At 38.6% G+C, this 14,020-nt stretch overlaps 1 protein-coding gene across 1 annotated transcript in view; it reads right to left on the bottom strand.

Annotated features, from left to right (window-relative positions):
• Positions 1–14,020, bottom strand: part of ZBTB10 (zinc finger and BTB domain containing 10) — a 115,692-nt gene that overhangs the window by 34,773 nt on the left and 66,899 nt on the right. Inside the window, exons 2-3 of the mRNA XM_010863548.1 lie at positions 6,516–6,600; positions 71–140 (exon numbers count right to left, since the gene is read on the bottom strand). Of these exons, the coding sequence (XP_010861850.1) occupies positions 71–140; positions 6,516–6,600 (155 nt within the window). The remainder of the gene's footprint in view (positions 1–70; positions 141–6,515; positions 6,601–14,020) is intronic.

The raw sequence follows: 14,020 nt of genomic DNA, 5'->3' as shown, positions 1-14,020 counted from the left end.
GTGGGGGGTAACGGTGCCCGAGGAAGTGAACTTATTTTTGTTCCTTCACAAAGACTGGACCAGGCTGTACCTTTCGCGCGAGGAGGTTACAACCGCGGGCACCTCCTCGTCTGCTGCATTGTGTATTCGATGCAGCACCTCTGGGCGATAATCATTTCACAGAAAATGCACCGCCCCGAGTGTCTTATTGCTGTGATGAAATGGAAATTTAAATAAAAGGTCGAACACGTGCGTTCAGTGGGAAGTATTGACATGGGTGTTACATCACCAGCAGCCAATCAGATAGCTCCAGTCGTGTTTATACTTCTACAACCACCTTGTGAGTATTACAGTATGTCATAACGTTATAAATATTAGGCAGGGTTTTCCCCAAGAGTGGGGAGGAGTCGGCTCACACAGACGCTGCGTGCGACTCCGAAGAGCGTGTGTGCTAAGACAAGAATTGATTTTTAAGACTTTGGGTTTTTTTTGTTTTTTTTTTAACTGTTTACCCTGCACATGGAATTTAGAGTGATTAGAAGAACAGATGGAGCTGGAAATGAAACTCTTACAATAATAATCGTAGTCAACTTGTTCAGAAAAAGATTTTCCAATTTGGAGCCCTTATACTCGTATTTTAAAATATTTTTTAATGTGCTAAATTTAGCAAATTCTAAAGTGTTGTGATTCATTTTACTCTTTGAAACGTGAAATAAACTTTTAAAAACAAAAAAGTTAAAAGTAATGTGAAACAAATCTTAAGTCATTTTTATTCAAACTTATTTCAGATTGAAAAAATATTCTCAAACTATGGAGGAGCTTTTTACTCTTTTAATAAATATGTTAAGAGGACTAAATGAAACATTATATGTACCGTAAAAATAAATAACTCAGTAAATTACAGAAATTAAAACTGTATATTAAAAGGTTAATCACAAACATTCAAAATACGTTCAAGATAATTATTGAGTAAGGAAAAAAAGGACATGTTACTTTTTACATTAATGTATGTCAGGATGTGCATGGGGAAAAATGAGAAAAACACACAACTCTACGGTTGTAGATTATCATGTGTTAGAGGCTTTAATCTTTTACCTTATATATTAATGGAACGTTATATGTATTTAATAAAGAGTATGTGTTACAACATGTGTTACAATATTTAGGCTCTCTAGTTTTATGATTCTGTTCTCTTCAGTAATTTCTATTTTTAAAATAAACAGTATTTAAAACTTTGAATATATCATGTGGAGTATGGATTATGGTATTTTTTCGAGATTAACCTTAAAGAAACATTATCCCAGGCATATTATAAAATACAATTTGCCTTAAGATTTTTGAATGGACTAAACCCATGCACAGCCATACCCATATATTGTGTAGATTGTATATTGTATAGATTTGTTCATATCAACTTTTACTTAATTCACTGTAATTTTAGTATCTGTAATAAATGAACAGTGTTGTATGTCAAACAAAAATTGTTAGTTCTACCTTATAGATGAAATGTAATTTTAATGTAAAGAATGATAGTACTAACCTGCCACAAAGAGATTTTGGCTTTTAGTTATTTTGTTAGTAATGATCAGATTGCTACATATCCATGTTGTCACCTGGCCACCAATGATAAACAGCCTGAAACTGCAATGTAAGTCCTTAGATTGGTACAGTTTGTGGATTTAAAAAAGAATTTGTCCTGCTTTGTTTTAGTTGTTGGAAAACTTAGGACAGTGGAATCTCTGATGACCTAATTTGTATGTTGGAGAAATGAAAGGATTCTGCCCAGTTGGCTGTATGTATTATGTACTATATGGAAGAATGTTATAATAATGCTGTGCTTTGTCCTTAATGCATTTTTTTAAAATTCCAGGCACTTTGCAAATAAATACAGTATTTATTCAGTTTTAACTGTCACTCCCTTCTCCAGAAAAAGAGGGAAGAATTACTGAAGTTAATTGCTTATCCAGGGTTAAGGTGACGGGAAGTAAATGTTCTTAAGAATTTTTTATTTTGGCTTTAAAGATTTTTTCCATGCCCAAACTGTTAAACTCATATCTTTGTTGTTGTTTTTTTTTTTCATCTTATTTGCCTAGTACATAACAGGCAATATATATTTGTGCTAGTATGCTAGTTTTGTTTTGGTTTTTTTTTTTGGCCGATTCTGGTAGCATCAGAATTGCCAAAAATGCTTTACTCCATTAAGTTTTTAGTTGTGTCCAAACTGTATTTTTCTGACATGTAGCTTACCTTCTGTTTTGGAAAATTCACATCATCTTCTGTCTGGAGATTTGGTTAAACGTGCACTGATTAGGGCTGAACAACATTTGATTCAAATAAATGACTTAAATGCTAGGGCCACTGACCTTCTCATAGCCAAACAGTGTGAGTGTATGATGTATGAGTGTGTGTATATTTTTATCGTTATATATGTATAAATATATTTTCAGTTGTCTTTTTCTTAACCCTGAAGGAAGATCGAATCAGAAACAAAGTTCAAGAGGATAGTAATCCACAAATGTCTCAGAATACCCTGAACAAGGGAACTTTAAGTAACAGAAGGGGATCTCCTGTTCTGTAAATGGAGTTTTTAAGAATTCCCCCACCCCTTCCAGTCTCCTCCTAGCAGGCAGGGATCTGTTCTCTCCTCTAGCCCCTATATTTGCTGTTGGGGTTCTACCATATTTAAGGGGATTCCCCCTTATGCTTACCAGGGGAACCCCTCCAGAATGGGGCATCCCCAGCCAGTTTGTCCCCTAATTTCACTTTAGGCTGTGTAGAACTGCTGCAGGTTACCTTGATAACTCTTCCCCTGTAACTCCTTGATGAGGCTAAACTCCTCTACCTGGTTCAGCTGATCTCTGATGACCAAACTTGACTATTGTTTATTGCCTTCGAGAGGCATTTTTGCCTCCACAGCCCTTTGCCTCTTTAGGTTCTAGGGACAATATGCTGATTCTGTATGTGGCACTGACATGTATCATCCACCAGAATAAAGTCCTTGAGAATAGAGATTATGTATTATTCACTCTTACTCTCTTCTACCCCAACCCCAACCCAGCTCGAAGTAGGCAATTAGTAAATATTTATTGGATGATTATCTTCCCCCACAATCTGTTTTAGTAGGCCACTTTTCCTTTTGTTTATTCTTCTTTCCCTTAGATAACTAAAAAATATTCTTTTTGAAGATATTGACCTACTGTTTCCATTGCATTTACATTAAAAGCAACAATCATATGAAACACAATGGAATATTATTCAGCCCTTAAAAAGAAGGAAGTCCAGCCGTTTGCAACAACATAGTTGGACCTTGAGGACATTATGTTAAGTGAAATACGCCAGACACAAAGGGAAAAATACAATGAAATCCAGAATGAGGAATCTAGTGAAACTCACAGAAGCAGAAGGTGGAATGGTGCCACAGGCCAGAAGGAGAGGGAAATGAGAGACATTAGTCAAAGGTTACAATTTCAGTTATACAAGATGAATAGTTACCGTAGTGGCTATAGTTAACTGTATTGTACACTCAAAAGAGGATAGATTTTAAGTGTCCTTATCACAAAAATGAACTTGGGCAAGCTCTGGGAGATGGTGAGGGACAAGAGGGTCTGGCGTGCTGCAGTCCGTGGGGTCACAAAGAGTCGGACACAACTGGGCAACTGAACAAACAAATCACAACAAAAACAATAAATAGAATGGGCAGTAGGAAACTTTGGGAGATGATGAAAATGTTTATGGCACAGATAGTGGTAATGGTTTCACAAGTATATGCTTATCTCCAGGCTCATGAAGTGTATACATTAAATATGTACTGCTTTTCACGTATCAATCATACCTTAATAAACTTGAGCAAAAGCAATAATAATAATAGTTCAATATAAATAGCATTAGCACTATTTTCTATGTTGCTTATAGTGAATTACAATTTACACAACTTCCCTATGAGTTAAATCAGGGTAGGTATTATTATTCAACAGATAAGGAAACAAAAAGCTTAATTGACTTGCTTAAAGTTGTTGGCTGAGGCATACCTAAATTGAATATAAGGGTAATACCCTCTAGTCTAAAGCACCTTCAGCTACTAAAATACAAACGGTACACTTAACAATGTATCTGCCTAATTGGAAGCTGTACTAGAATTTAAATGTTTATTGTTCAAATAGTGTCATAGAAGAAAAGAAAAAGGTTATTGTGTAAACACAGTCTTCCTTTTTTTGTACATAGCCAAAAGAAAATTTTGGTGTTTATGAGTTGAACTTAACCTCCTTTCTTGCTTTTAGTTTTTAATATGTTTTAATATGATTAATTTTTTTTGTATTTTAATGGGATAGCTATACAATAATTGATATAACCAGTCTTCCATTGTTGAACATTTCATTGTTTACAGTTTTCAGGTTTTTTGCAATTATAAACAACTCTTTAGTGAATATCCTTGAAACTAAAGCTTTGCATCTTATTTCTCTAGGATAAATTCTAAAAGAATTTCTGGCAAAGGGAACCAACATTTTATAAAGTCCTCTACTAGCTACCTGATTGCCCTCCAGAAATGCTCTCAAAACTACAAAATAAAGTTCCAAAAGAAAATGTTATTAGGGAGGTATTTCTGTAATATTGGGGAGTGAAAGACTTAATTCTAAGCAGAATACAAAGGCCAGAAACCTTAAAGGAAAAGATTGTCAGAACTGACTATATAAATTGTAAAAACCTTTGTTTTCCAAAAACAATAAAGATTTTTTTTAAAAGCAAACTAGGAAAAAGAGATCAGGCTATATATGACAGACAAAGGCTTAATATCACTGTCTCCAAAGGACTGTCATAAGTCACAAGATAAACATACCTAGTAGAAGATTAAAAGAATGTACAAGGACATTTACTTGAAAATCATGTAAGAAGAAATACAAGTGACTAGTAAACTTATGAGAAGATGTGCAGAGTTGGCCAGGTATTAGAGAAAAGTGCATAAAAAACTCCAGGAGGGGTGATTTTTTTCAACCCACCAGAGGTATAAGAAAATGAGTATAATTGGGAATGGAGGTAGGAATAACTTTCTGGTAGGGATCTGTATGCAGGTCAGGAAGCAACAGTTAGAACTAGACATGGAACAACAGACTGGTTCCAAATAGGAAAAGGAGTACGTCAAGGCTGTATATTGTCACCCTGCTTATTTAACTTCTATGCAGAGTACATCATGAGAAACGCTGGACTGGAAGAAGCACAAGCTGGAATCAAGATTGCCGGGAGAAATATCAATAACCTCAGATATGCAGATGACACCACCCTTATGGCAGAAAGTGAAGAGGAACTAAAAAGCCTCTTGATGAAAGTGAAAGAGGAGAGTGAAAAAGTTGGCTTAAAGCTCAACATTCAGAAAACGAAGATCATGGCATCTGGTCCCATCACTTCATGGGAAATAGATGGGAAAACAGTGGAAACAGTGTCAGACTTTATTTTTTTGGGCTCCAAAATAACTGCAGATGGTGACTACAGCCATGAAATTAAAAGATGCTTACTCCTTGGAAGGAAAGTTATGGCCAACCTAGATAGCATATTGAAAAGCAGAGACATTACTTTGCCAACAAAGGTCCATCTCGTCAAGGCTATGGTTTTTCCTGTGGTCATGTATGGATGTGAGAGTTGGACTGTGGCTGAGCGCCAAAGAATTGATGCTTTTGAACTGTGGTGTTAGAGAAGACTCTTGAGAATCCCTTGGACTGCAAGGAGATCCAACCAGTCCATTCTGAAGGAGATCAGCCCTGGGATTTCTTTGGAAGGAATGATGCTAAAGCTGAAATTCCAGTACTTTGGCCACCTCATGTGAAGAGTTGACTCATTGGATAAGACTGTGATGCTGGGAGGGATTGGGGGCAGGAGGAGAAGGGGACGACAGAGAATGAGATGGCTGGATGGCATCACTGACTCGATGGATGTGAGTCTGGGTGAACTCCGGGAGTTGGTGATGGACAGGGAGGCCTGGCGTGCTGCGATTCATGGGGTCACAAAGAGTCGGACACTACTGAGCGACTGAACTGAACTGAACTGAGGCTCTTTGGCTGTATATATCAAAACGTAAAATGTGTATATATCTTTTTACCCAGAAACTTCAGTTCTAGGGACTTATCCTTGGCAAATATTAGAATGTCTGTGCAAGGATGTTCATTGAATCACAAGGATTATAAACCTAAAAAACTTGAGCTTCCATCAGTGTGGGGTTATTTACATATATTATTACACATGCCTATAATGAATTATTGACCAGCCATTAAAAGTTGATGTGGTATTATATAACCCAAGTTGTCTTACTGAGTGAAAAAGCAATAAGTATATTAACAAATATAATAGGAGTGATTAATTAGTACAATTAATAGCTACTGAACACCTACCTAGTCTTTATTAAGCCATGCTCCTGAGTACATGTAAGTTTGTATGTGACTATAAGTATGAAAAGTGATTAAGAGGATGAACTCTCCATATGGTCTTATATACTGAAGTTATAATTTATATTGAGTATATAATCAGAAAAATAAAGCTAACACAGTTACCTCTGATGATATGTTTCCCCCCAGGACTTCTGGAAAATATTGTTCTTTCTTCTTTCTCTTCATTTGTCTGTGAACCAATTTTACCCTGCCTCCAAAAAATAAACACAAAGAGTTAAAAGATAAAAAAACCAGTGATTCTTTCCTTCAAAAATTCCAAATCCCTTTAGAACATGATTTATTTTTGAAAAGCTTGTGTTTACATGCATATACATTCAGTGAAGCTTCTATCTCACCAAACTTTCTAGCCCTGCCCTCTAATCCCTTCTTACTGTGAAGTCAGTAATCTTTTTAAAATGCCAATCTAATTTTATCACTCCACCAACATTAAAACCCTACAAAGGCTTTAATTATTTTCTGTTGGTCTACATATCAAAACACGTGAGAGGCCTGCAGAGCCCAGCAAGATCTGGCTGCCTTCCACCTCTCCAGCCTCACCTTCTTCCTCTAACTCTCTCTTCCAAAAGCTGGACTCCTCCTGTCCTTCAGGTTCGCTTTGATCCCTGTCTGGCCTTTGCACTGTTCCCTGTCTATAAACACTCTTCCTTCCCTTCTTCTCATCAACGCACATTCATTCTTACATCACTTCCTCAGGGCAGCTTTCCCTGACCACCCACACTTCCCAACATTCAGATATCCCGTTACAGGTTCTCCCAGCACTTTTTCATCTCTTTCACAGCATTTGTCACAACTGCAGTTTTTAAAGTGTTAGTCGCTCAGTTGTGTCTGACTCTTTGTGACCCCATGGACTGTAGCCCACCAGGCTCTTTCCTCTGTCCATGGAATTTTCCAGGCAAAAATACTGGAGTGGGTTGCCATTTCCTTCTGCAGGGGATCTTCCCAACCCAGGGATCGAACCTGGGTCTCCTGCATTGCAAGCAGATTCTTTACTGTCTGAGTCACCTGGGAAGCACTATGTTGTCAAAATCACAGCCTTTAAATGTGTATAATTATTTGATTATCACATACTCCTCCAGTAAACCGATAGCTCCATGTGAGCAAGGACCATTTCTGGGTTTGCTCAATATTGTATGTTCAGCATCAAAAAGCAGTGACTCTAACATAGCAGACAATCAGGAAGGATTTGTCAGATGAATCAACAATATATCAATGTGCAGATTGGCAGGCACTAGGTACTTACAACCTTGAATTTTCAACAAAAGACTAAAACATTTTTTATTGAATAAGCTGGTAGAACAGAAATATGGTAGGTTTTAAGTGTTGGTAATATTTGTATGTTACACAATGTAAGGCATTTCCATAAAATATGCAGTTGTAGAAAGGTTGTTTGGAAATTAAAAAAAATGAAAACTAGTGAGTAATAATTTCAATTTAAGCTACAAGATCATTAAAACATATGCAAAACTACTTTATCTGTGAAGTTATGCTTTTAATTTAAATTCTAAATTTAATGATGGTGGTTGGTGGTGCTCCGTTGTGTCTGACCCTTTGCGACCCCATGGACTGTAGCTACTAAGCTCCTCTCTCAATGGAATTTTCCAGACAAGAATACTGGCGTGGGTTGCTATTTTCTTCTCCAGAGGATCCTCCAGACCCAGGAATGGAACTCAAGTCTCTTGAGTCTCCTGCATTGGCTTGTAGATTCTATATCACTGTGCCAACTGGGAAGCCCAGATTTAATGGTAGCTAACCCTTTTGTGGTTGCAGTGTCTTTATTCTAGTTAATCACAGATAGGAGTTAGTTCACTCTAATCTCAGAGAGATGAAGTAAAAGTAAAATGCCTCTTTTGTGTATGTGAGTTATAAAAAAAATAGGTTGTTTTTACAATATGAATTTTTAGGCTGCAAAGGATGAGAACAATGGGTTGGGAGGTTGACATTTATTTTTATTGAAAACTGAATTATAAAACCACATATGGATTACTGATTTTGTAGAAGATCCATCCCAAATATTTAGTTTACAGATACTGTTTGGTTCACAGACCTTCAAGGCTGATTAAATAACTAGGCTCTGTTCGGTAGCCATACATTCCACAATAATCCACCTCTTTCATAAATTTATAAATGCAAACCAGTTACCTTCAGAAGGGTCAGGTGAGGAAATACGGAAGGCAGAAAGATGCCAAGACCATAAAATACAATGCCATAAACAAATACCCTAAAGCGGGACTTTCTACACCACTGCAGGCAGCAACTCTTAGGAGTCTTACATTCCAAATAAGGTAACTCCCTTCTCCCAGAATCTGGAGGTAATGTCAAGGTCAGAAAATACCACACTTTGAAACTACAGCAGAGAGAATCAATATCAATCATGAGATCTGTTTTTACAAAAGAAACATACCATCCCAAAGCTGTGATTAGGGTATCTTCAAGATTGAGGGTACATCCCAGGATTGGAATGTAACTACTTCAAAGAAAACACTAATGCTTTCAGGTCTAGCCCAGTGACCTTCAAACTGGGGTGTGCTTAGCCCTAGAGGTATACACTGAATTTCCAAGGGATATGTAAGCACATAGGGCTTCCCTGGTTGCTCAGTCGGTAAAGAACCCACCTCCAATGCGGGATACCCGAGCTCGATCTCTGGGTTGGGAAGATCCCCTGGAGGAGGGCATGGCACCCACTCCAGTATTCTTGCCTGGAGAATCCCCATGGACAGAGGAGCCTGGTGGGCTGCAGTCCATGGGGTCGAAAAGAGCTGGACTCAACTGAGCTACTAAGCTCAGCACATGTAAGCACCTAAGGCAGGCTTTCAACTTCCACACACATTCGTTTTCCAAAACTGAGCTGCTGGAGATCTTTCCTCTCAAGCTGGTTTTCCTTTGCCACCTCCCTTTGCCCAGTCACCCTTCTTTCACTTCACCGAAAGAGGCAAATTGCCCACTCATACCTGATCTTCCTGTATTATTTTACCTTGCTTATGATGGAAAAGGAGCACCAGAGACAAGCTGAAAACGGGAATATCCCTAATTATTTGGTAGCCATGCTTTTGTAGCACTAATAGTTTCCAGCTTTTGCTTTCAACAGAACTGAAGAAGGCCCTAATTGAAGTGTCAGTTGATCATTAAAAGTAATTTCCTACGATCGATCACAAGGATTTTTTTTTTGCATGTATCTTTTCATTCACTTGCTCAGTCGTGTCTGCTCTTTGTGACTGCATGGACTGCAGCACTCCAGGCCTCCCTGTCCCTCACTATCTTCTGGAGTTTGCCCAAGTTCATATTCATTGAACTGGTGACACCATCCAACCATCTCATCCTCGGTCATCCCCTTCTCCTCCTGCCCTCAGTCTTTCCCAGCATGAGGGTCTTTTCCAGTGAGTCAGATCTTTGAATCACATGGCCAAAGTATTGGAGCTTCAGCTTCAGCATCAGTCCTTCCAATGAATATTCAGGATTGATTTCCTTTAGGATTTTTTTTTCTTTTTAATTTTTATTTATTTGGTTGTGCCTGATCTTAGCTGTGGTATGCGAGACTTTTTTTAGTTGCGGCATGTGGGCTCTTTGGTTGCTGCATGTGAATTCTTAGTGTGGCATGTGGGCTCTAGTTCCTTGACCAGAGATTGAATGTGGGGCCCCTGCATTGGGAGCATGGAATCTTAGCCACTGGACCACAACTGGCTTGGTCTCCTTGCAGGACTCTCAAGAGTCTTCTCCAGCATCACAGTTCAAGAGTTTAAAGAACGCTGTGATGTAGTTAAAACTCTTTCTATTCCCATCATCCAAAATTTTTTTTGTGAATAAATGTTCTCAGCACATATTCAAAAGAAGGAAAAAGGAATAAAATTTATGACAAACCCTTTTTCACTCCATGTTTAGCCACTCAGTTGTGCCTGACTCTTTGCAACCTCATGGACTGTAGCCCACCAGGCTCCTCTGTCCATGGAATTTTCCAGACAAGAATATTGGAGTAGGTTGCCATTTCCTCTTCCAGGGGAATCTTCCCAACCCAGGGATCGAACGTATGTCTCCTGCATTGGCAGGCAGTTTCTTTACCACTTTACTACCTGGGAAGCTAGGAAACAAATTATTGGTACATTAATTAATTGAAAAAATTTGGTTAATTAAGAAATGTATTTCCAAAAGTAAAAAAAAAAAAGACATGCACTCCCAATAATGTTTATATTATATTTAATATCAATATGTTTATGTTCCTTTGACCAAATGTACACACTAATAATGGTACCTCATTTCAGGATATTTTATAACATTTAAGGATCATATATATTTTTTAAAGTTATATTTAAAAGAGCCTGCCTCCCAGTGCAGGACACGTAAGAGACATGGGTTCTAACTCTGGGTCAGGAAGATCCCCTGGAGAACGGAATGGCAACCCACTCCGGTATTCTTGCCTGGAGAATCCCATGGACAGAGGAGCCCAACTGACTACAGTCCATAGGGTCACAAAGAGTCAAACATGACGGAAGCAAATTAGCACGAATAGGCTTCTAAGTGTAAATATTATATTATAAAACTGTAGGGAAGTAGAATGGAAATAAAGGACTAATGTAGATTTTCCAGCTGTTTGTACACATACTTTTAAATTACCTTTCTTTTTTCACTTCACTAGTTTCTTTTTTAAATAGAAGTGTAGTTGATTTACAGTACTGTATGTTTCAAGTGTACAACATAGTGATTCACAGTTTTTAAATATTATACTCTACTTATAGTTATTATAAAATAATTGGCTATATGACTCTGTACGTGGACATCACCAGATGGTCAGTACCAAAATCTGATTGATTACATTCTTTGCAGCCCAAGATGGAAAAGCTGTATACAGTCAGCAAAAACAAGACCGGGAGCTGATTGTGATTCAGATCATGAACTCCTTATTGCAAAATTCAGACTTAAATAGAAGAAAGTAGGGAAAACCGTTAGATCACTCAGGTATGGCCTAAATCAAAACCCTTACAATTATACAGTGGAAGTGACAAATAGGTTCATGGGATTAGATCTGATAGATAAAGTGCTTGAAGAACTATGAATGGAGGTTTATAACATTATACAGGAGAAAAAGATCAAAACCATCACCAAGAAGAAGACATGCAAAAAGGCAAAATGGTTGTCTGAGGAGGGCTTACAAATAGCTGAGGAAAGAAGAGAAGCTAAAGGCAAAGGAGAAAAGGAAAGATATACCCATTTGAATGCAGAGTTCCAAAGAATAGCAAGGAGAGATATGAAAATGAAAGTCACTCTGTTGTGTCCTACTCTTTGCAACCCCATGGACTATACAGTCCATGGAATTCTCCAGGCCAGAATACCTGAGTGGGTAGCCTTTCCCTTCTCCAGGGGATCTTCCCAACCCAGGGAGTGAACCCAGGTCTCCCACATTGCAGGCAGATTTTTACCAGTTGAGCCACAAGGGAACATAAGTGATCAGTGCAAAGAAATGGAGGAAAACAATAGAAGGGGAAAGACTAGAGATCTCTTCAAGAAAATTCAAGATACCAAGGGAACATTTCAAGCAAAGATGGGCACAATAAAGGACAGAAATGGTATGGACCTAACAGAAGCAGAAGATGCTAAGAAGAGATGGCAAGAATACACAGAACTATGCAAAAAAGGTATTAATGAACCAGATAACCATGATGGTGTGATCACTCACTTAAAGCCAGACATCCTGGAGTGCAAAGTCAAGTGGACCTTAGGAAGCATCACTACAAACAAAGCTAGTGGAGGTGATGAAATTCCAGTTGAACTATTTCAAATCCTAAACGATGATGCTGTGAAAATGCTGTGCTCAACATGCCAGTAAATTTGGAAAACTCAGCAGTGGCCACAGGACTGGAAAAGTTCAGTTTTCATTCCATTCCCAAAGAAAGGCAATGCCAAAGAGAGTTCAAACTGCCTCACAATTGCACTTATCTCACGTGCTAGCAAAGTAATGCTCAAAATTCTCTAAGTAAGGCTCTTACTTAGAACTTCCAGAGAACTTACAGAGAACTTCCAGGTATTCAAGCTGGATTTAGAAAAGGCAGAGGAAGCAGAGATCAAATTGTCAACATGCATTGGATCATAGAGCAAGAGAATTCCAGAAACACATCTGCTTCATTGACTATGTTAAAGCCTTTGACTGTGTGGATCACAACAAACTGGAGAACTCTTAAAGAAATGGGAATACCAGACCACCTTACCTGCCTCTTGTGAAACCTGTATGCAGGTCAGGAAGCAACAGTTAGAACTGGACATGGAACAACAGACTGGTTCCAAATTGGTAAAGGAATACGTCAAGGCTGTATATTATCACCCTGATTACTTAACTTATATGCAGAGTACATCATGCGAAATGCCAAGCTGGATGAAGCACAAGCCAGAATCAAGATTGCCAGGAGAAATATCAATAACCTCAGATATGAAGATGTACCACCTTTATGGCAGAAAGTGAAGAACTAAAGAGCCTCTTGATGAAATTGAAAGAGGAGAGTGGAAAAGCTGGCTTAAAACTCAACATTCAGAAAACTTAAGATAATGGCATCTGGTCCCATCACTTCATGGCAAATAGATGGGGAAACAATGGAAGCAGTGAAGACTTTATTTTCTTGGTCTCCAGAATCATTGCAGATCGTGACTGCAGCCATGAAATTAAAAGACGCTTGCTCCTTGGAAGAAAAGATTTAACCAATCTAGACAACATATTAAAAAGCAAGACGTTACTTTGCTGACAAAGGTCCGTCTAGTCAAAGCTATGGTTTTTCCAGTAGTCATGTATGGATGTGAGCGTTGGACTGTGAAGAAAGCTGAGCGCCAGAGAATTGATGCTTTCAAACTATGGTGTTGGAGAAGACTCTTGAGAGTCCCTTTGACAGCAAGAAGATCAAACCAGTCAGTCCTAAAGGAAATCAGTCCTCAAATATTCAATGAAAGGACTGATGCTGAAACTGAAGCTCCAATACTTTGGCCACCTGATGGGAAGAACTGACTCATTTGAAAAGACCCTGATGCTGGGAAAGATTGAAGGTGGGAGGAGAAGGGGACGACAGAGGATGAGATGGTTGGATGGCATCACTGACTTGATGGGCATGAGTTTGAGCAAGCTCCTGGAGTTGGGTGATGGACAGGAAATCCTAGCGTGCTCAGTCCACGGGGTTGCAAAGAATCAGACATGACTGAGGGACTGAACTGAACTGAACTGAGGGAATATAGATCCTTGAGCAGGGTTTTGAGATATAGATATGAATGTAGTCAAAATAAAATATATCTTACTAGTAAGGAAATTTTAAGTAGCTCAATGTGTATGTATACTACAAAAATGCCTGAATTGAGATTTGAAAAGAAAGGAGTAGGAAAAATTGAAAAAGAGTTTGTACTTTATCCTGAAAGCAATGGGGGAAATGAAAGATTTTTCAGCAAAGGAATGACTGAATCAGATATTTCTTCAGTTCAGTTCAGTCGCTCAGTCGTGTCCGACTCTTTGCGACCCCATGAATCGCAGCACGCCAGGCCTCCCTGTCCATCCACCAACTCCCGGAGTTCACCCGACCTCACATCCATCCGAGTCAGTGATGCCATCCAGCCATCTCACTCCTCTCGTCCGTCCCCCTTCTCCC

The sequence above is a fragment of the Bison bison genome, unplaced genomic scaffold (genome assembly GCF_000754665.1).
Source record: "Bison bison bison isolate TAMUID 2011002044 unplaced genomic scaffold, Bison_UMD1.0 scf7180017864491, whole genome shotgun sequence".
Lineage (NCBI taxonomy): Eukaryota > Metazoa > Chordata > Mammalia > Artiodactyla > Bovidae > Bison > Bison bison.
Note: the sequence above shows the minus strand (reverse complement) of the source record. Positions and strands in the feature narration are given on the sequence as shown.